General features: G+C 36.7%; 1 protein-coding gene across 1 annotated transcript; it reads right to left on the reverse strand.

The window, feature by feature from the left end:
- On the reverse strand, nucleotides 1-25520 carry LOC110466186 (protocadherin Fat 4-like). Its single transcript, XM_021522544.1, has 18 exons — nucleotides 25288-25520; nucleotides 22188-22374; nucleotides 21159-21458; nucleotides 20574-20882; nucleotides 19298-19612; nucleotides 14681-14983; nucleotides 11299-11586; nucleotides 10353-10670; nucleotides 9596-9760; nucleotides 8808-8951; nucleotides 8305-8427; nucleotides 7865-8056; nucleotides 7185-7372; nucleotides 6731-6953; nucleotides 4596-5115; nucleotides 4319-4375; nucleotides 4036-4079; nucleotides 1-533 (listed from the first exon to the last, which is right to left on the reverse strand). Exons 1-18 carry the CDS (start codon nucleotides 25372-25374, stop codon nucleotides 457-459), a joined length of 3840 nt encoding a protein of 1279 aa, XP_021378219.1. The 5' UTR covers nucleotides 25375-25520; the 3' UTR covers nucleotides 1-456.

Below are 25520 nucleotides of genomic sequence, written 5' to 3' on the forward strand. Positions count from 1 at the left end.
TAATCACATATACTGTATACAATTGTAATGCTACAATCATAATGGTGGTAAAGACTGGTTGATGCTGATCTGTCGTTTTTGTTAAATATCAGAAGTATGCGTGTTGTATTTGCAGATGCTAGTGTTATATAAAAACGGAAAACAAATCCAACACTCCCACTCTGTAACAGGACACCATATCCCATAGCATTTAGGAACTGATGCTAATAAGTCCATTTTGCATCTTGGATAGATAGAGAACAAAGAGAAATGAACATTCTGAACTATTTTCACATTGAAAAGCTTTAGAATCAATGTTCCAGTTACAGTGAATAAGAGGAGGTCGTTTCTTTCATTAAAACCTTTGTTGCTTGTCTACTGTTAGTTTCAATGAAGTGAGAGTTTACTTTTCTGTCGTGCTTTCATCTTTTTAGTGTCGTCCCAGGTTCAACGAGTAAGAGAATGTTGATTGTTTAATTACATCTTCATGGTTTGTGGTATTGCCGTTTCCGTGACGTTCGTGACAAATGGTTTCCGCTGTATGTTAAGATCATCTATAGAACAAAAAGAATTGTTAAGTGTTAATGAAATCAAAAGAATACCATATAACAATGTTAAACTAATAATAACATTTTTTTTAAACTTCAAGTTAATATAAAGTACCAATAGATGAGACCTGCGATGTCGCAAGGAGGCAAATACACCAGCATACTGCATCTAGTATCTATACATACATTTCACACATTGAAATACGGCCTTGAATGACTTAAACTATTATAAAGATGGTAAACCGAACAAAAACCAAATCAAACCTCAGGTGTAACACACGAGGACAGTACAAAACAAACAAGAATCAAGGAAACATCATAAGAAGTGGACAAGTTATCAACATCCCTTAACAATCGAATGGAATCAATTCCGGACCCACATATGGCAGTCATCCCGATGTGTCCGGTCACATCTAAAACAAAGTAGGTCATCAACGATCAGGGACACGGGGGACGTTTCTAATTCATATAACTTACAAGGTTAGGATACTGGTATGTAACTTTTGCAGAAACGAAAGTTAACAGTTCTAAAAATCGACATTGTCATAGCATTTGGTTGTGAAGAGACCACTGTTTTTAGCGGTAGGTTATATTCAAGATGGGAGATTCAATTAGACGATACCATGATATGTAAAAGTCCTAGTTTAAAGAAGAAATGAGGTAGAGTGATGCAAGAACCCATCATCAATATACTAGTAACTGAATTGATCGGATCAAATGTCGTGTACAGCGCTTGCATTAATCGCGTTTAACAAGAGGACAAAAACATATTAATAATAAAGACTTAGTATGCATTATGCATCGGAATACTAATATAATTCTGCCATCAGATTAAATTAAGAAAACAAATTATGTTTGTTTTGTATTGAAACTTGATGTTTACACAATTCTCATTATAAATATTAAAAATGTGCTTTGAGTCTTAAGTGTTCCGAAACATATCTAAAACACGGCAGAAAAAGGATATGTGCCTTTAAAACCGTTGATAACATTACAAACTTGCAATTTATTCTCAATTTTTATTGACAGGAAGATATGTGTATTAACATTTTTTGGTTTTAGGTAAAGAAATCTTATTAATCAACTATTTGAGCCATGATTTATATTTGGTATATGGATGGTTGTCGTGTACCTGGATAAGCCATCCATTTAGTTTACCAGACAGTATTTCTGATAATGGGTCAGATTCAGTGATATTCATAGTAACAGAATGTTGCAAAATAATTCGGGGGTTAATAAAGAGACTAGTTAACAACCAAACGATGTCCTTCAACATTGGCGGATAAATTTTGCTAAATGAGAAAACTCTATTTAAGCAATACTGTGATATCATTGGTACAAGTTGAAGATATCACGTACGTTTTGATATGAAGCTTCAATTCACATGTGTATGATTTGAAAGTAAAGCAATTATATAAATAAAAAATGGTAAAATAACAATACAATCTCTTTGGTTTGTAAAATGTCTGGTTTATAATTATAGGTTTGAAGGTCAACACATATGATAATTTCGATTTTGAAAGAAGTTGAATATGAAAAGTCCAACCTTATGGTTGCTAATAAACAGGTCTATGAAAAAAATGAACCTCAGGTTCCTCTCGTTTGTTTGCTCTGAAGTGACATGAGAACTATGCGACGGTATGATTATATCAGTTAATAATATACCCGAGACTGGTATTTGATAACGAGAGAGGTTAGTCAATTGACAATGGTATCTTTCTCTCCATTGTATTATCTGTTCTTTGGATATGATCGAATGCGATCAATGTTCAATAGGTTTATTGAAAAGAATCATAATAAAGGAGTTAACCTTGAACAAATAATAGATGAACAGACTCGCGCACCTAGAGGAATACAACATCGTGAGTTGGCACTTTAGGTACATGTACACGTACAGACTGACTAGTAGTTTTTACCCTGTCTGGGACTGGCAGCTGGGGTATATTCTCGTACTGTTTACGTGAACTACATTGTACTAGTTATAGATAAATTATTTCTTTGTTGAACAGTTGTATCACTTAAAACATTTGATTTGTAACGTTATAAATGTTTTTTGTCCATCGTTTCTTTTTCGCTGTATTCTACACGATTCAATGTGTTAGACAAGGAGCTTCATTCTTTTAATATTATTGCACGGTTAACATGATCTACTAGTTACAAATTAAAAAAAAAAAAAAATCTGTTGCACAGTTGCATTTAACAAATGTAAATTTGTTATGCTATCTATAGTTTTTTGACCACTTATGTATCGCTGTATTTTACGCAATTGAATATTTTAGAAAGGGAGCAAATTTTTGAATATTGATTCCGATGCCGCAAAGCGGAAAAGGCGACGTGATGAAATTAAAACCTTTTACAATATATTTACCGTACGAATTAGATTGTTTTTTTCAGCACAAATTTGTTTGCAAGTATGGGGTATGCTAAATCTGACCGACTGATTCGTTTTCGTCTGTAAAGATCAGAGGAAATTTGATATTTTCAAAATGGTAGCCAGTACAAACGCATTTTTATGGTTTCTGAGCTTTTTTGGTAGTTAAAATGAGAGAAAAATACTCCTTCATGTCCAAAGGTATAGGATAGGGAAATTCAACCCTCAGGATTTTAAAATTTGGCAAAACCCTCGGCAAAGTCTCGCTTTTAACCAAATTTGAAAACTCTTCGGGTGGAATTTCACTCTAGGGTTGAGACGGGGGGTATCTCAACCAGGGTATGAAGTCACTTCAACAATACAATGACGTCACGTCAACAAGTCATCAACGTCACGTGAAAACAGAATTTAGCCTGTAACGTTAACATTACATTCTGCCTATGAAACACAATTTGTGAACAGGGTAGGAAAATTACAAGCATTCAACCCCTTGTGGGTAAGATAGGGGAATCTTTACCCTCAGGGAAAGATTTTTTAAGTTGCCAAACACTTGGCAAAGCCTCGTGTTTGATAACATAAGAATGCTCCCCTCGGGTTGTGAATACTCTATGTTATCACCAATGGGTGAGATATTCTATTAATTTGTTGTATAGTTGTAGCCAAAATTGTCAATTCTTAATGTTAAAATATTTCTTTTTTTCCTTTGTATTTTTTGCTGCATTCTACGCGTTTTCACATTTTAGACCTGACGTTTAATTTTTATAATCTCTAGTATAACTGATTGATCGTTAGTGGACTCAAAAAGACCATACGGTGCAGTAAATATGCTTTGTTTGGCATTCTTCACCGATGAACCAAACTATAATAGTTGCATCTTTACTAGTTTTTCAAGTAAAATGGTGACTAATCAGTTATCTATGTTATCTTTCCGGACCTTTCTACACTAAGTTATACATTTCAGTGAAATTCCATTGCTAAAATCCTCATTCGATGACGAACATACTCTATTAAAAGAGTAACGCGAAGCCTCCCGTGTACAAAGACCTGTCTTGTGAGTTATTGGTCAAGAAGGCTGTTTACCCAAATAAAATAGTTTTACTGTTATCAAAACAGACGATAAAAATTATTGAAACTTACTGTTATCCCAAAGTTTCCATTCTGAAGCTTTCGGATTTTTTGGCCTGAAATAAAAAAAGGTACATGAACCGGTTTTTCAAATTAAACATGCATAGTCAACAACAGGTTAAAATTTGTCATCGGTGGCGGAACAATAACAACAATATATTTTGCTTCATAAAGCTTTAAAATAGTCTATTGCAATTTGATAAAAAATATCTTATCTTAATAACACATATACGAAGGTAATGTATTATATTTACATGACGTTTATTGATGTTAAGTAACAGAACTTGGAACTTACGTCACTACTACTCGGTTGGGTGATTTCTTATGACATTTGCACATTTGTCGGCAGCTTCTGTAAGGAAATAATGACGATTTATGAATGTTTATAATACACAGATTTTACTGATAAAGGATAATTGCCAACAGGAAACTTTCCACACGGCGGTCAGATAAGTGGCAGAACCGGTATATTTTTAATTGTACAGTATCTTTCATATTATTGAAATAATAACTGTCAGCTATAAAAGTAAATATCAACTAACGATAAGTCCGCACAATGACAGATTACTCACGATGGCCCATTCACTCCTGAACAGCATCCTGTATTTCTCAGCAACATGAACAACAGCACCGCGAGTCCCAACAGCGCCAACGCTCCAAGCGATGCTATGAGGGCGATGTTTTCCACTGTCCAAAAGTCAGTTGGTGCCAAGGTGGTTGTGGTTGTAGTGGGCGTGGTCGTTGTTCTATACCTGTATACTATGTCCACATAGGTAGTTCCGGTCAGTTGTGGACTTCCATGGTCAACAGCTGTGACGTGAAAGCGGTGTGCGGTGCCGTATTCGAACGTAAGTGCTGAAAGAAGGAGAATCTGGCCATTTTTGGCGATTTTATAATACGATCCACCAGTAGACGATGTCCCTGTATACTCTACTTCACCATTGTTTCCACTGTCTTTATCAGTTGCGTTTAGAGTACCAATAGCATGGCCAAGGTTGTCATACTGATTAACCTCTACAACATATCCTCCCGAGTTGAAGTCAGGCGCGTTATCGTTAATATCATCGACGTATATAGATACAGTGGCCGTCCCTGTAACACACAAGATGATTTGATTCAAGGTAAGTAATTTACTCTTCAATATTGTGAGGCACTTTACGTTTAACCCAAACTCAGATAGAAGGAACGTTTTTCTCTATTCAAAACTGTGAACCGCAATACGTTAAAGCTAAAATCAGATAAAAAGAAACATTATTTTATATTCGAAAGAGAATTGTCTCCAAAACTACATAACAGGAATATAACAGGAACAACCAAATAACTCAGTTTTGAGTTTGATGTAAGCGGGTTGTAGAGGGGAAAACACTAGAGAATATCGAAGTGTCAATAAAACCACAATTCGATAAAACTAAGGGAACAAGAAAAGTAAAAGTAAAACAAGACCAGGTGATCCGGAAGGGTAAGCGTCCTCTACTTCATTAATGATCGCCGTCATACATATCGACGAATCAAAGTAATGTCACCTCATCGCATCGAGAACTCGGGCGGTGACAATAAAACCAACCAATACACTAACGAGCATTAACAACAACATCGACCTTCTTATCACACAAATAAATAACATATTTGCAGAGCCCCTTGCAGAAGCAGAAGATTTCTTCTGTATCTTTGCATAGAGATATTGAAGAAACTAAATGTGATTGTCTGCCCCCATTGTAACACTTCAGATTTGCATCTCTCCTCGGCGATATCTCCCTAGACTCAAGTCTTCATGTGACCATGAATGGTGCAAGGACGTCCGACAATCAAACATAATTGACTCAGACAGCAAGACAAGAACAACTAGTATTTTAACACTTTTTGTATAACATTTGATATATTACAATTGCATACTAAAATCACTATTTAATTGTTGTAATAGAGGCAATTATTTTTTCAAACCCACCGCTATATGTAGGAGTCGAACCCGGGATCACTGGCTTACTAGTCTTACGCTCTACCGAATGAGCCAAGGAGAAATTCTCCCTAGCCGAGCAGGGAGGAAGCGGCTAGCTAGTATTTTACCAGAGTGACATTGTCAATGGAGACATTACACAATGAAAACCACCTCACGGGTTGTTGACACCAATTAAGGTTGTAATGGACCTGTTGATAGGTACAACTACAATGATAGAGGAGAGTCTTTACTGGACCTCACAAACAAAACGTCATCTGAGAGTCATTGATAATTTGTCACGTGGTATGAAAAGCAATGGATTTGATAATCAGAGCGATGAAATATTACATCTACAATTTCTTGCACGTATACACATGTATACATGATTTTATTTTTGTACATATATGCCGGAACTGGACTGGATTGATCGTCGGAAACCATAAAGCTCAACTGGTAAAGCGTCCGTCTAGAGGTTTGGAGGTCCCGGGTTCGAACCCATATCTGGCCGTTGCATTTGACCGTGCCTATAACATTTGGCGCCAAATTTAATATGCCCATGGAAAGTGATATAGTTTCCATTGTGTTTTCGGGTCGAAGACTTTGTTGAGAAAGAAAGAAATGTAGCAGAACCGGACGGATCGATCGATAGCGACCAGATATCACTATTGGTAGAGCATCCGTCTATAGTTCAGAGGTCTCGGGTTCGAATCCCGGTCTGGCATTGTCCCTCTACTGTTACATACACATTCTCAAAGCGAACAATAAACTTACCAGTCAGTGAGTACGTATCTGTACATTGTATTATAATTGTTGCGTTTTGTGGATGGTTACTTCCGCTGTCGACGTCATAATTCACAGCGAACGTTATAATACCGGTAGTTGAGTCAATGGCAAAAAGGTGTGCGTCATCTCCCGACCGGATTGTGTAGGTATGAGAATCTGGATTGTCCGGATCAGTTATGGAAAAACCAAGATTGATCGTCCCAGATCCGATCTGGAAATAGAAAAAAACTTATGACCTTTGGGAGTATATCTTTATTGGAACGGGGGCCATACGTTTAAATTGTGTTCTACAACATTTCTAATGCATATTTAGGGTTTTCATATCTCACGAGTTCAACACATTTCTTTACGAAGGGGAACGTTTATTACATACACATTCGATTGCACCTGTACAATCTTGTAATTAGTCATAGAATATGTCAAAACTGCCAAATATTCTCACCCCTGCCTCGTCAACGGTGGCTTCGTAAAGCGTTTTATCGAAGTAGCATCGCTCGCCCTCCTCTAGGACTGTAATCTGCAGATAGTAGGGACCTATCATATGTATACTGTCCGTCACATAGAAGGCAAGCATATATGTGATCTGGTCTTCAAAGTTGAAGAGCTTACGGGCAGTAAGCGATACCGCGTCTGAAATGCATATACATACTGATACAATACCGTTTGCTTCTATAACATAATACTTTTGATCATATAAACCACGTCTTATGTAATGAACATATCTATTTGATTGATTAAATTACGTTATTGATTTATAACTTACACCATAACGCATTTGTGATTGCCTTACGTGTCTACCAGATAAGCGTGACGCCATACCTTCAATTTGTTAAGATTTTCACAGAATACCTGCGGTAGTGATTGATACAATGCAAGAAAAACGTTTGATATTTTGTTTACTTTTTTTGTCGACATTGCGCTTAACATTTGAAGACTTTATTAATGATTTATTGTCGACACCATACTTAATAATTCTTGATACTATCCTTAATATTTGCTGGTACTGTATCGTATTTAAAGTTTATTGATAATGCTAGCTTCGTATTGACAATAATCTTTCTCTTGACGTCACATCCACTGCCTGATGACGTCACACTGACTTCCTGTTGATGCCATACTTACTGTTGGTGAGGTTAAATAATGCTGCCTCGGTAGAGGGTGTTGTGTCAAAGGTCACGTATTGTGTCTGTCCGCTGTCCGGGTCGTAAACGTTAAGGGTATAGATTAATGTACGGTAGGCCGAAGTTTCAGAAAACGAAACGGACGTCACTGAATTGAGAACGAGGTTTGTTATCGTTGGTGCTGTGTTGATGTCTACAACAAACAACATCAAATGTGACATTAAAATACATAATTAATGAATGTTTTGCAAAGACTTAAATGTACAAATAAAATTAAAAGATTTTTTTTTGTAATTGATATCATATATGATTAATATTTTTCTTTTAACTGCATGTTCAAGAGAAATAAAGTCTTGTGCTCTTCCACATAGCTTGCTGTTTTAACAAATAAGTATACTTGACAGTTACAATGTCAGTCGAGTTTCTGATAAAAATACAAACTTGTAAGAGTGAGTGTGAGTAACGCCGAGGTGGACAATTTGTTGTCTGTGGCGGTCACATTTAGGACATAAACGCTGATTAACTCAGTTTGGAGATCCCTGGCTGCCGTAATTTCTCCAGTAGCTTAAAAACAAAAAATAAAATACCTATGTACACAATGTGGTACATAAATCATTGTAACATAAGTATAAGTAGATCAGGAGATTTGTTGCATTTCACGGACGATGGTAGTTGCTATGATACAGTTGAATTCCACGCTTGATGGATTGGCTATCGTCTGCAGATAAAACACAAGTTGATTTCATCATCATCTTAGGCTTTAAACTAAACAAAAGTATTGTAAAGACATCGATTAGAACGTACATTTTATGTACGTCATCGACAAGTGTGTTCAAAGTCATCGTTACATGTGTTTGGATAATAGTTTTACGCATGTGAAATACGAACTACAAAATGTACCATGAAAATGATACATCGATTTGTGTGAACTACGTCATCATTACCTGTGTTGATAGCAAAACTGTCGGTGGTCGGATCGGCAGTCATGCTGAAGTAGACTTGATCTTGATCAGCGTCTGTGGCGGTCACGGTGAAAAGGCTGGTGTATATCACAGTGTTTAGGGCGTCGGGGTTAGGCGATACGACACCTATAAATACAAGAGTTTGTTTACTACTGAATATTCACATAACGTGGATAGATCCATTACAAACGTAATACTGTAAGCGTTTATATCTCAGCAATAATCCAATTTAAAGTTTAGTGGTTTTTGCGTTTTATTTTTGAACATTGTTTTGCAATGCACGTTTTGTAGGTGCATCAATTCATTAATTCGATATTTAGTCGAACGCCGATACAGCGCGAGTTTATATTGTCATTCAACTTCCGATAAATTCAAGAAAATAGGAATATTTTCTAAATGTTTGATTGTATTATGTATCGTACTTTAACAAGTGTTTGAAATTTGCAAGACATTTATAATTTTAAAATGTTTTGACAAATAGTATCACCTAAGTTTTACTTTACATGAACAAAACAAGATGGATGAGTAAACGTGAACTAAATGTTTGTTGTTCACAGAAAGACAAAAAAAAAAAAAAAACATTTGCGAGAACGTAAAAAGTAAATACGTAAAAATTATTTTACATGGATACACACAACACGCAATGACAAAATCAAATGTGATTCGTAAAATTAAAAAAATAAAACACCAAAAGAGGAAATCCTGCAATTCGTGTTCTTTGAGAGAGCAATAGTGCTTAAAGTACTATATGAAGCATATCCTTTATTTACCTGGTATGTTGGTAAACTGTGGTGGACGGTTTTCTATGATTTCCACGGTAAGGACGGCTGTCCCCGAGGCCCCCTGTGGGGAGTCGACACAGGTGAAAGTAACGATATATGACTGGATCGTGTCGTAGTGGAACCCCGGGTTAGACAGGATGTACAGATTGTATACTGTAATATACAACACACGGAAATCAGATAAGTCACAATATTATAATGCAGTTGTCTTGACATTGTACAATGTACCGGAAGTAAGGATTTTTTGGGATAATCTTAAAAAACTGCTCTCCTACACAGTCTACATGCTTGTACTGCTGCGTTACACCAATACTGATGTGGTGGTCCGACATTGTTTTATATACAGTCAGGTTGTCCATTATACAGCAGTCACTCTGTCGTTGTTCCTCTATAAAAACTTAACATGTACTAAACATTTAATTTAAGTTTACATTGCGGATTTTTCGATGAAGTAGAATAAGCGTTCCACCCCGGAACGCCTGGTCTTATACTCCTTGCACTTTTCAATGGTCGCCATGTAAACCTTTCCTTTGTTTATACAGTGTAATATTTTTTTTATTGATTTTGAGTTGAGTATTGTGGTTTTGCTGACAACTCGGTATTTTCTTGTTGTTTCTTATTTAAGTTCCGTATTTAATCGGTATCACATATGATTGTAGTTATGAAATATATAACAGTTTATACGATAGAATCTGTAAAATGATAGATAAAACATACATCTGTGACATAAAACGTGACTGCTTACCTCCAGTTGTTGTATTCTTTCTGAGGTCAAAAGGTGTGCTGCTGGGCACGACTGACATACTACATATAAACGGGTTGGACTCCGGGTCTGTCACGGCGAGTGCCCATATCAAAATCTCCGTAGCCTGGTTCTCAGAGATGGAGTAAACATCCGGTAGACCAGTGAATACTGGAGCAACGTTTCCGGTCACGTCGACGTACACAGTTCCGGAAGTGGAGCCGCCATTTGCGTCAGAACACGTGACAGTTAATACGTGCTGTGTTGCTACGGCAGAGTTCAGCTGTAGGTTAGCATTGGCGTCTAAATACAGTTTGTATTCTTAAAAAAAATGAGAAATGGAATAATCACTCACGATAACAAATGAGATTAGGTTTAAAATGCTTATATCTATGCATTTATTAAGTAAAAGGCGAACAAGGGATAATTTTTCATGAAAAGCTTAAGTTAACAGAGAAAACAAAAGGACTGAAGTTAAAAAGACGAATACAAATCATAAAACAAACTTATTTGTGTGCTAAAAATATCAGTCGTTTTTCACTTATTCGTTTCATTAATTCTCAGAAATATAATAAGCAATAAGATACAATATACAAAAAATAACTCCACAAACAGCTGTCTAATCAAACACCGGTATTAAGAGGAATGACATACGTTTGTAACCTGGACAGTTCGTTAAACTTTTTAAACATAAACCTGTGTTTGTCGTCATAGATTCACCTCTGTATATATTATTTCCTCACTTGCAATGATTAGATTATATCTGAGGCGGTAAAGCCTTAATCAGTTATTTAGAATTGTAAGAGTGTGCCCTGTTGTAGTCCATCTTTCCTGAACGATCCTTCATAAAAGAAATTTCTTCCCCCAGAAAACTATTTAAGAAGTAAAAGAAAAATTACCTGAAATTATGATTTAATCTTTTTCATTTCATTATGGACAGCCCACTCACCCGGAATAGCCAGATCCTGCACGATTGAGAATGGACCGGTTGGTGATGACGTAACGCTACATGTGATCACGTCTCCCTCTGGGTCGGTCACAACCAAGATATGCAGATCTCGACCAGCAGTTTCGGTCTCATCAACGCTTAATGTAACCGGAAGTCCCGTGATAACGGGGTCGCCGTTAGGAGATACATTGACGGTAAGTGTTCCGGTGGAGGAGCCGTAACTGTCTGAGCAGACGATAGGGACGACGTACTGGGTTGTAGCCAATCCCGCACCAGCATCCAGGTACACTGAAAATAATTAAAACAAGTTCTTACTGTCATGCGCATCATTACGAAAGACCATAAGCTGCCCATAGTCGCAAATGATTTATTTGAAAGAGTTTGCAGTACAAAAAAGCGACTATTTTGAGCACAATCAGACATAAAGATGGGCCGTTGGCATTACCTTGACGTACATCCATAACTTTGTCAACCAATTACATGTAACGGCTACCAAACTGTGTTTACCAGCGTCAACATGAAGGAACAAAATATAGAAAAGCGTCAACATGTTAGTTAAGAATATGCTTAAACGTAATCACGAAAGGGACCACATTACAACAAGGTAAATTGAAAAGGACTTTACCACAGTACCATCACTGATGACACAATGTAGCAACCTCTTCAACACTTGAGATGTAACTATACCACATATTGCCAACACACGGTACAGACTATACCACTGTGCGAACACACGGTACAGACTATACCACTGTGCCAACACACGGTACAGACTATACCACTGTGCCGACACACGGTACAGACTATACTACTGTGTCAACACACGGTACAGACTATACCACTGTGCCAACACACAGTACAGACTATACCACTATGCCAACACACGGTACAGACTATTCAACTGTGCCAACACACGGTACAGACTATACCACATATTGCCAACACACGGTACAGACTATCCCACTGTGCCAACACACGGTACAGACTATACCTCATATTGCCAACACACGGTACAGACTATACCACTGTGCCAACACACGGTACAGACTATATCACTGTGCCAACACACGGTACAGACTATATCACTGTGCCAACACACGATACAGTCTATACCACTGTGCCAACACACGGTACAGACTATACCACTGTGCCAACAGACGATACAGACTATACCACATATTGCCAACACACGGTACAGACTATATCACTGTGCAAACACACGGTACAGACTATATCCCTGTGCCAACACACGATACAGTCTATACCACTGTGCCAACACACGGTACAGACTATCCCTCATATTGCCAACACACGGTACAGACTATGCCACTATGCCAACACACGGCACAGACTGTATCACTGTGCCAACACACGATAAGTCTATACCACTGTGCCAACACACGGTACAGATTATACCACTGTGCCAACACACGATACAGACTATACCTCATATTGCCAACACACGGTACAGACTATACCACTGTGCCAACAGACGGTACAGACTATACCACATATTGCCAACACACGGTACAGACTATAACTCATATTGCCAACACACGGTACAGACTATACCACTGTTCCAACACACGGTACAGTCTATACCACTGTGCCAACACACGGTACAGAATATACCACATATTGCCAACACACGTTACATACTATATCACTGTGCCAACACACGGTACAGATTATACCACTGTGCCAACAGACGGTACAGACTATACCTCATATTGCCTGACACAATGTAGCAACCTCTTCAACACTTGAGATGTAACTATACCTCATATTGCCAACACACGGTAAAGACTATATCACTGTGCCAACACACGGTACAGCCTATACCACTGTGCCAACACACGGAACAGACTATACCACTATGCCAACACACGATACAGACTATACCACATATTGCCAACACGCGGTACAGACTATACCACATATTGCCAATACACGGTAAAGACTATATCACATTTTGCCAATACACGGTACAGACTATACCTCATATTGCCAAGACACGGTACAGACTATACCTCATATTGACAACATACGGTACAGACTATACCACATATTGCCAACACGCGGTACAGACTATACCACTGTGCCAACAGACGGTACAGACTATACCCCATATTGCCAACACACGGTACAGACTATCCCACTATGCCAACACACGGCACAGACTATATCACTGTGCCAACATACGATAAGTCTATACCACTGTGCCAACACACGGTACAGATTATCCCACTGTGCCAACACACGGTACAGACTATACCACATTTTGCCAATACACGGTACAGACTATACCTCATATTGCCTGACACAATGTAGCAACCTCTTCAACACTTGAGATTTAACTATACCACATATTGCCAACACACGGTACATACTATATCACTGTGCCAACTCACGGTACAGACTATACCACTGTGCCACCAGAGGGTACAGACTATACCACATATTGCCAACACCCGGTACAGACTATACCACTGTGCCAACCCACGGTACAGACTACACCACATATTGCCAACACACGGTACAGACTATTCCACAATGCCAACACACGGCACAGACTATATCACTGTGCCAACATACGATAAGTCTATACCACTGTGCCAACACACGGTACCGACTATACCTCATATTGCCAAAACACGGTACAGACTATACCACTGTGCCAACCCACGGTACAGACTATTCCCCATATTGCCAACACACGGTACAGACTATGCCACTATGCCAACACACGGCACAGACTATATCACTGTGCCAACATACGATAAGTCTATACCACTGTGCCAACACACGGTACCGACTATACCTCATATTGCCAAAACACGGTACAGACTATACCACTGTGCCCACACACAGTACAGACTATACCACTATGCCAACACACTGTACAGACTATATCACTGTGCCAACACACGGTACAGATTATACCACTGTGCCAACAGACGGTACAGACTATACCCCATATTGCCAACACACGGTACAGACTACACCACTATGCCAACACACGGTACAGACTATACCACATAGTGCCAACACACGGTACAGACTATACCGCTGTGCCAACACTCGGTACAGACTATACCTCATATTGCCAACACCCGGTACAGACTATACCACATATTGCCAACACACGGTACAGACTATACCACTATGCCAACACACGGTACAGACTATACCACTGTGCCAACACACATGGAAATGATAGTCTAGTGCCAACACATCAGTTTTATAGAATATGTGATTTCTTAGACGAACGAAATGGGAAATACCGCATGACTACGGTAAAATCTATAAAAATTCATAAAATTCATTTCATCATCACTGGTTAAGTTGTTGGTATATCATAAATATTTGTTCTTTTACTTACCTGAGGTACCAAACAGAATGCTGAAAGGAGCAGATGCGGGTGTTGTGGTTCCGATAGCACACGTGAAGGAATCAGTGTCCGTCACAGAAATGCTGTATATATTTGTAGAAATCAATGTTCCTTCACTGACAGTGACCGAAGCAGGCATACCGGAGAAGGTAGGTGGCGTGTTGGGTAATAAGTTGACAGTGACGGTGTCAGTCGCCGCATTACCGTTTTGGTCGGTACATGTTATACTCAACGTGTACTGTGACATGGTATCATACTCAAAACCAGGGTTTATGGCGAGGTACACATTGTACGCTGAAATAGATCATAGTTATACAATTCAGATTATATATATTGAAAATTACAAAATGTACTCCGTAGCAATATCATCAATGTAATTTATATTGTGGATTTGTTTTTAAGTTTTCAGTTTGCTGAGGTATTCGGAGTACATGTAAGCTATGGAATTGCTAATTTATAGTAGGAAGTAGGAATCCGCCGGGGACCATTTTCCTATGTCTGGGATTTGCCGTGGCCCAGCACGCCCTTGCAAACAATTTGCCGGATTAAATCGAACGGACATCTGAAGTATACCGTATGGGGAGCCCGTAAGACTATCGTAAGGATACCGAAAGGCTATTTGACGAAGGCCGGACTGTCGTACGGTAGCCAGAAGATGTTCGTGAGGCCGACGTGAGACGGACGGATTACGTACGGGATACGTACACAAAATGTAAGTAGCCCGCGCGATATTTCGCATTTTATATGGCGTGTAAATCAAGATGCCCGTATGTGTGCCGTCAGGGCGCCGGAAGCATCGGCCGATGCCCGTCCGGATATCGGGCGTGCGTCGACCGAATATCCCACGGACACTGCACAGTTTGAGGACATCGGGCGTCTAACTTACGATTGCCGTACGGCACCCGTCCGAACATCGGAAGGTCTACAGGACACCTGGGAGCATGTAAAATTGTACAAAATTCCAAGATGACCGTACGATGAGACGGTAAGATAATCTAACGAAATCCTTGCAGGAAACTTACGGAAGACTGTTGGGGAGGTTCCGATGAGTTTGGATGAGAAAAATCGACACCGGTAACTGTTATCTGCGCGCTAAAAGCTCCCGGCAACCCGTGCGGCGTTTAGTAAAAATCGGCTAATAGTGGCCGATCATCTCCCGGCGTCCTTACGGTTCCCCGGCTTGTTGGCCGAATTTGGCCAAAAAACCCGGGCCTCTTTTTGGAAATAAGCGCAAATGTGACAGAATCTAACTGCGATATGTTCACGCCGTACGATGGGGTACGGGCATGTTACTGTCAAGAAAGGGAAAATTCACGCGCTGAAAATGGAAATAGCCCATCTTAAATCGTGTTTGTTTTATCCAAGCTTGAAAATTTAGAAACTGGTTCACGAGTATATTACGCACCTTACAAGAAAATATGAACGTGCCATTAAAACATTAAGAAACAATCAATTAAATGATGTTTTTCTCTTTTTTCTTTTAAATGTTTCAATAATGTTGCTTTAAAAAATCAAATTAACTTCAGAATTATGTGCTAGAGAAGTTCAATGTAAACCCCTATCGGTGGATCTTTATATCACGTAATGAATATGGGTAAACACTTGCCAGAGTTTCAATTTATTTCCTTTTTTCCTCCTTTTGTTGTCTTTTCGTATTCATTCCGAGTCTTTTCTTGTGTGTGAACACTACAGTCTACATTTATTCTTAACCTATTCAGAAATATTCCGTCAGAGCCCTTGATTGGCGCCTATTCTACGATAATATACATCGAAACCGCAATCTAAAAACGACTGACTTATTTTTACTGTGATGGAGAATGTGTGGTTGTCCATTATCATTATTTTAGACACACCTCTTGGTTACTACTTTACGATTGAGATGAAAGGACACAAATTCGTTGAGTCAATAATTGAAATAATTCATTAGTCTGATACCATTATATAATGATTCAAAAGATTATGAAATCACCAAAATGAATGTTTACATAATCAAATAAAACGAATACAGCAATAATAAAGCATTCAGCAAGCCATATTTAAACTCAAAAGCATTAATTTTATAGAGTTTATTATATAATGACATTCATTTTATAGAGTTTATTATATAATGACATTCATTTTAGTGCTCTTCGGTCAGTATTGACGGAACAAAATTTACTAAAAAAAAATTTTTTCTGCCCGAGTTTTTCAGAATTCGTACACTGTATTTAAATATTTTTTTCTGAACTAAAAAGGACAAATGATCTTTTATACTTGACTATTTGTAAGCGGTATTCATAAAATATAAATAAATAAGTGCTTAACAGTATTCGGTCAATAAAAAGGTAAACAATAATAGAAAGAATGAAGAACTATTCGCTTTGTATAAATAATGTAAAGATATCAGTAATGGATTGTGCTTTAAACGCTTATTTTGTCTTATTTGCACTATTCTGGAATACTGAAAATAACCATTTAAGCCCATGAAGTCTGTTAATTGTTAATTGATTTTTCATTGATGGTTGAGGGTCCCCATTCCACTGTTAAAACTATATATACAAAATAACAAGCCAACGGGACAAGGATTCTTAAATAGGAATATTGTTTTCTCATTTTACAGTTATACTTATGATTTTATTTTATAAAAAGGGATTTCTAAATGTTTGTTAAGTAACGTTTTTTAATTTCAATTTTGTAAGTTTGAAACAAGAGATTAACAGACTTGAAATAGTTCTAGGTTCCCGTGTGAAAAACTGTATATATCCTTTACGAATGGACCCAGGATCCAGAACGGTTCCAGAACGAAGTGTAAATCATAATGTCTCTGAGAAACTGTCCAAATTTAACAAAACGATTCAAATATCTAAAATGCGAGCAATTTCATAAATGAACAGTTTAACAAATTCGTGACTTTGAAGTGATGTCTGGTCAGCTTCATGTCCATAATGTACTTAAATTCAATAAAGCCGTTCTGTATGCATGGAAACGCCCGCGTTCAAGTCATTAACAGTGTCCTTCAAACCATCAGGTGGCTAGTTCACGTGACTGGGTAAACGTCCTTGTGTTTGTACAGGAACTTGGTTATTGTTCCGCTAACGTGAAAGTGCGTATTAAGTTATGATTATCACGGTATTGTTAGCTTTACTTAATTCCTAAGTATGATTACACCTTACACCGAATGTGTTCGGACGACGAATCACAACGGGATAAAAACACGCAAGGGTCCAAACTAACCAGCCTCAGTATCAGAAAAGAAAATAATTGATTTATTTATGTCAGGAATAAGATAGAAATTGTTTAATATTACTTTAGGTTTGTGTTTGATATGCGCACCTGTTGGAATTGCTTGTAACAGTACATTGCCCATACACCACCTTTAAATGACTATCGACAGATCTAGAGCACACAAGAAATCTACATCAGGATATCAACACTAATAGTTAGATCAATTGTTACTAATACATAATTAATAAGGGAAAGGACAATAAGGATATTGATACTCCCCTGGACAAATATACCAAAGCGAAGTAATTAAAACTAATTCCATAACTGTGCAAATGCATAACTGTGTTTAACAAATATGTATTTTGTAAGTAGTGTTATATTATCTCTGTTCTGTTCTTTTTAAGGTTTTTAGATTGTGCTTGATACGTGTATTAAGTTTGTCCTAACCCCAGGTTTATCACGCCTTTTTGATTGAAACTATTTAACGAATTCATGACAATTCTGCATTGGTATCATTAGTACACCATCATGTAACCTTGAGTAAAGTAGGAACTTATCTTCATATTTGTACGTGTGAAAACATATGAAGGGATTGAATTGATTTTTTGTAAAAAAAATTAATAGACAAATATGGAACTATCATTCCTTAGTGTTGCATTTCCCGTAAAACTCTCGTATAATACCAATTTTTCAATAGCAATCGGAATACCAGTTTCTACGTGTGCACTGGGTTTATATTAAGTCAAATTAGAGCATTTGCGCTTTCACTCTGATTTATGATGGCTTTTTTTTCTTAGTATTTAAAAGTTTAGTAAACTAGTGAATTCAAGACTATCGCAGCGTCCAATAATACGAACCCCATCGGAACGCAAAGTCGGTTAAACAAGAGTACAATAAAACAATAAAATAAAGGGAAATCGTGAACCACTAAACACCATTAAGATGGGGATTATGTATTTCAGAAAGGAGGTGTAATTTTTAACTTATAATTATATATTAAGTTTACTTTTTGTATTTTCCGCTTCGATAACCAAAGAGAAAACAAGCTTTTGCATCAAAACTCGTTGAATAAATGACTAGTTATTGCTGTTGAATACGACTATATAAGTTGTTTAGAAGCTCCAATAGCTGACCAGGAAAAACGTTGACCAGCAGGTATAATAGTAAGGGAGTAAACATAATTGCTATTCAGTAAATATAATAGCATACCAGCACATAGTAATAGTAGTTAGAACTGATTCCATTACTATGCAAATAAATAATTGCGTTTATCAAATATATCTTGATATAATAAGTATGATATTTTTAAAAACGAAATTATTAAATTTAACGGGAAACTAAATATCATTAAGTTAACAAAACTGTGGAATAAACTATAAGTACATAACCCTTGTGAATACTTACTTCCAGAATTATCCAAGAGGGCGAAACCAGTCACGGCCGGTGTAAGTTCACACCAGTAAGTCTCACCATCTGGTTCTGTCACTGTTAACGTCAGTAAAGTGTCAGCGACAGCAGTCGATCCCACCGCACTCTCGTCCAGGTTCACAAACGCAGGCAAATTATCTAGCGAAGGATAATTGTTGCTTGTGACGTCGACGGTTAGAACTGCGGACGTCGTGTCCGTGGAATCAGTGCACGAGACAGTGACTGCGAAGGTTGTGGCAGCAGCGGCGGCGATAGCAGTGTTAGAGTTAGCGTCTAGATAAACCTTGTACTCTGGAATAAAGACGAAATTGAATAAATAATCATTTTAATATTGCATTGCATGCATTCGGCAGTCACCTCCAAAATTGAACCCGAAGTTTGCTATATTTAGCGAGTTCTGCTGAATTTGTTAATTCCCAGTTGACATTTATTTTAATTCCGAGTGTGGTCATTTTGACTAAGAAAGCCAGCTTCATGTAGCGCAATTATGCTTTTGATAGCTTTTGAAAAAATAAATGATTTCACAAAAATGGAATAACATCTTAAAGTTAACATTTTAGTTCAAGTTAAATATAATTTTCGTGTGCGCTAATGCAATAGGTAATAGCATCCATCTTCTGGGAAGTGTGCCTGGTAAATGTATCCAAAGTTACAGTTATGACGTCGCAATGTGAATGAGACCATCATTTGGGCCTTGACATTTACAGTTGATTCGAACAATTACAGAATTTGATGAAGATTCAACAGTGGAATGTTAGATACACTACGAAATATGCATAAATACCAAAAGTCAATTTGGAGTACAGAGTACATTGGGTATCAAGCGCAAAAATGTTTATAAAACGAAAGTCAGTCGGCCACGGCCCACCAAATGACGTTGCTTTGATCAACTTAATGTGTTCTCATTATATTTTTGCAAAAATGTCACTCCCCGATTGGTCAGTTGAAAGTCGATAATAACAATATGCGTTTTATGCAACCTTACATGTGTCAGCTTAAATAACATCGAAAAACGGGTTGAAACATTGTAAAGTGGTATATGCATGCGGTCAAACAAGATAATGTAAGGAAATAGCAATACACATTTTTCTTGATAAAACTAACAATTAATAGCCCATTTGAGGTTTTTTTTATGTTTCTATCATTATAATATTTTTTTTGATTAGTTTATTCCTTCAATAATTTTGATTTATAGTATCATTTATTAATTTAAATGATTTTGACAGGTGTCTTATAGCACTGGAATACCTACCTGGTATTGACACATCCTGGACCATGGAGAACGGACCACTTGGTGATGACGTCACACTGCATGTCACAGTCTGCCCATCGGAATCTGTAACTGTTACTGTTTTCAAAGATCTGGATGCTGTTTCAATGTTTGAAACAGAGACTGTTGCCGGAAGTCCACTCATCACCGGGGCGTTGTTAGGGGTGACCGTGATTTGTAAGACGCCACCATTTGATTCGCCAAATGCATCCGTGCACGTAATTGTGATGGTATAGGATGGCGTAGCTGCATGGTTTAACGATGGATTATCGTTCAGATGAATAGAATAAACTGAAAAATGAATAAATGTTATTTAAGAAAAAGAATACCCTATTCAACAAGCAGTTTAAGAATCTTAAGTAATACGAACACTTTGATCACACTCGAAATTGTAGTTGCCATTGATGTAATGCAATCAAATATAGGCACAATGAGGAAATAGAGAGATACTGAAATAGAAAGATACTGAAATAGAAAGATATTGAAATAGAAAGTGAACAATTTTACTCTTGTATTTTATAAAGAAACCATAGACAACATGAACGAGTAATGTCTGTCTTGTCTTACCTGCTCCATTCAATTGAAGGTTAAACGGAAAGTTGGTTGGAGTAATTGCGCATGTGTATGTATCAGATTCAACATCAGAAACCGATATTGTGTATACAAGTCTTGTCACAGATTCGCCTTCCAGCACATTCTCAAATGCTGGCATACCGGCAATGGTCGGCGGTGTGTTTGGTAGTATGTTGACGCTGATGTCACCCGAGGCAGCTTCCGAGTTCGAGTCGGTGCATGTTATAGTCACAGTGTACAGGTTGTCGTCGTCGTGTTCGAAACCAGGGTTCGATGTCATGAAAAAGTTATAATCTGAAAATATTATCAATCATTTAATAATCCCGAGAAACATACATGCATCCATCGATGATCACAGTTAATTTTTAAATCTTCGTTCATGACAGAAGGACATTTTTTAAATACAAATTGTTTTGATGGAACATTCGAAGATAATTTCTATAAAATGTTAATCATACATGCTGCTTGGTTTTTCGGATTCTGAAAAAACGAGAAACTGAAAATGTCTTATCATGCATCATCGAAGTCAGTGTATGGTTAGATATATAGAAAGAATGCTAAATATCGAAACACAATGTCAGGTGATATCAACTGCGGGAATATAATGACATTTACATATGGATAGAAAACTTAATGTATATCTTAAAACCTGCACAATTTACATTGTAGCTATAACGACCATGCATAGATAATTAATATGGAAGAAAGAAGAAGTCAACCGCAAAGGGAACTGAACCATACACATTAAATTGAGCCTTGAAAATAGAAAAAAAACCAGTGTATACCAGGAAACTATCGCCCAGTAAGATATTCACCCTTCCTTGGTTAAATCCATGTTCACCCGGTGTTAACTTCGCCCTCAATATGTAATTACTGTATAAGGTATGCTGTTTATAACAATGTTATGATAAAATTCCCCTCATTGCGAATTGGCAAAAAGGCGAATATTAAACTGCGGCGAAAATGTCCTGATGTACAGAAATTGCATAAGGGAACCAAGGGAACCACATCTTTATTACTTACCAGTGCCAACTAACGTGACGGCGAAACCAGTCACTGTCGGAGCCACATTGGAGACCAGACAATTAAATGTGTCCGATTCAGGGTCGCTCACATTAAGTGGCGATACTGGTGTTAACGCCGTGACAGTCGAACCCACAAGACTCTCCATAATTGAGACGGAACTGGGTAGATTAGCTATTATTGGTGGCTGGAAATAAAAGTATACAGGTGACTTCAAATAGGATAACTAATCATTCATAGTTTCCGGAATCTTACGTAAAATAACGTATCGATTTCTATTTCAATTATTTGTAACAGGAACAACATGAAGTTTACCATATATATAACTGGAGTTAAGTGTTTTAACTTTTCCCTTGATTGCCTATGTACATGTATGTCTCTAGATTGTACGGGATATATATATGCGAGTGACATGTGTGGAGCAGGAAATGTTTGAACGTTCATGAAGTTGAGTTCATGGTGTCGTATATTTTTGTTAGACGTCGCTATAGGTCATGCTCAGTATATTTCCGTGTTACACATATTGACAAATTGCCAGTCACGATGCAATCATTTCCAGAATGGACGATATAAACTTAAGATCCTGCATGACACTGTGTTCCGTTCCGTATTGCATACCCCTTGTTGTTTACAATTATTGTATGGTTTCTGTCAAAACAAAATATTTGTTTTGTGTTTGTATGAAGCCAATCAGTGAACACACACTAAACAGGAATAGCTATCATTTGTTAATAACACCTCTATGTAATGATATTTCCTAAGTAAAGTGCGTTAATAAAAACCTACGAAAATATCAGACTGATCATGTCACAACATTCAAGCATTGGGCTTGAAATAAAGCACAAAACTTATTATATTAAACACGTCAATTACTGGTAAATGGTACATGTACTTGGGCATGCGTGTTAATGTTTTGGTTGTATTAGTTACCTTACGTGTTCACTATATGAGTATCGAATGCGCATTGAGTCAGTTTGTGTTCCAACGATTAGTATATTGGTTGGATTAGTAACCTTCTTACGAGTTTCGAATATGAGTATTGAAGGCGCATTGAATCGGTTTGTGTTCCCATGGTTTGATATATTGGTTGCAATAGTTACCTTCTTACGAGTTGGGTGTATGAGTATCGAAGACGCGTTGAGTTGGTTTGCATTCTTATAGTTTAATATTCGAGTTCAGTATTTGTGATTCGAGTTTAGTATTTGTGTATCAGAGGCTTACTGAGAAAATCTGTGTTCCAGTCGTTTGATATATTGGCACCTTTTGATTACCGTTATTACGAGTTTAATGCTTGGGTATATCGCCAGCTGATTGGGTTCATTTGTGTACCAACATGTTAGTAATTTTGTTCATTTTCCAAATAGCATTAAACATTTCGTCGTGATTAATGTACTCAGGGTATGTACGGTTGTAATTTTTATATTTTTCATAGTCATAACTGTATTGTATAAGTAAGAATACAAGTCATTCAACCAAGCAATGGATATGTCATTAGTTAAAGACATATAAACGTTTCAGTCACGAACTCAGTTTAACAAGGATTTTTATTCTAAGCTGTTGTGATTTAACGATCCTCTTTTTTTTAAAGCGAGCCTTAAACGAATATCAAATTACCAAACTACTCTTTGTGCCATTATTTTAAAAATTATTTACTAAGGAGTGCCTCTAGATGAACAATAATATATGACTATTTGATCACAACGCCGAATGTTAAAACATCGCTAACCGATGAATCTGCAAGACTTCATGTTTGCTATGGATTACCATTTAATAAAAAGACCGATAAATAAATAAATGTGTAAAAAGACACCACGACTGCTCTTTATTTTACTCTTGTGGCATGTCAATGCATATCATTTTCGAGACGTATATTTGATACTTTTACCACGGTTTACTTTGCTGTATGTTATATCTTTACAAATATTTTTTTTAAAGGTTAAAAAAACCTAAATAGAAATCTGAAGTGTCAATTAAACCGTAACGTAAACTTAGAAATGATAAAACAAGGAAAAAATATGACCAAATTATATATTTACTCAGGGAGGCTCACGAACTTCAACATATAAAAGGCTGTCAAAGGATTTTGGCCTCACGGCAAGATCATGGGAATCTGTAACGTTATTTTCCATTATTAATAAATGTAATACATCACTCACAGATCATGATTGAACAGTATTCTAATAACCAGGCATAACACATTAAAACTGTCTACAATTTTTTAAATATAAATTGAAAATTGTTATCATTAGCAATGTGCTTGACACTTTAAATCTTTGGTAGTCGTTAATGACATCAATACATATCATACTAGATATTTAAAATCCATAAAATATATGTTTCAACGCCCAATAATTACCCTAAAGAAATTTAAGAGTAAAGTTATATTGGCATATTTAAGAGTTTCTGTGCTGGATAGTCTACTTTAAAATGATACTAAAAATGGAAAACAAACATTTGCATCAGTTATTTTAAATGATTTTCCAATGTTTCCTGATTTTTTTTATTAATCATGTAAATATTATTGTCAAAAGCTTAGTTTTATCAAGCGTTATTTCTCGGGCTCAGTAATTCGATTATTAGTTTTTATTCCTAGATGATAAAAACTTATGAACATTTAAATAAATATACCAAATAAACCTACGAGAAACACAAAAACAACACGCCAAAGCAAACATATTGAAAAAAATATCGAAAGATGCGTCGTTATTTAGCATCAAAACGTAGAATTGTTTGTATTTTGTGGAAAAAAGACTAATTCTGATGGTATTTGCAAAAAATATGACTTAAAAAAATATTTCTCAAAAAATTGTCCAAAAAGGAAAAAAATAAATGTAATAGATTTCATAAGTTTATCAAAATCAAGTTTTTATTCATTTTTTTTTTAATTTTGTCATCAATACTTATTATGTAGGTGAATATTCATTTTATTGATTATAAAACAGTTTTAGAAACTTTTGTAAAACCAATTATTACCAAATTATTAATTGCTGATTGTCAAGTCTCATATATTTTCCATTATTTTGAAAATTAAAGAGATTAAAAGGAAAATAAAATGATGCAGAAACAGTGGCTCTATACATACGTTGTCATTAATACTTACCAAACAATGTACATCACAATGAAGGAGCACAAAAGTTAAATATATTTGAATACGGACACTCTTCATCTTCCTAACATGTAAGTCCATGCCGATTTTCCTTTTGGTGTACAATATATGAATGTTCTGAATCCGAAATATTTTAAACGACCTTAACTTGGAATTCACAATTTCTGAAAATGTCAGGTATGGCTTATTTTATAGAAAAGCTTTTTTGTCTATCTACAAACACGTTA

Source organism: Mizuhopecten yessoensis, unplaced genomic scaffold (assembly GCF_002113885.1).
Source record: "Mizuhopecten yessoensis strain PY_sf001 unplaced genomic scaffold, ASM211388v2 scaffold11123, whole genome shotgun sequence".
NCBI lineage: Eukaryota > Metazoa > Mollusca > Bivalvia > Pectinida > Pectinidae > Mizuhopecten > Mizuhopecten yessoensis.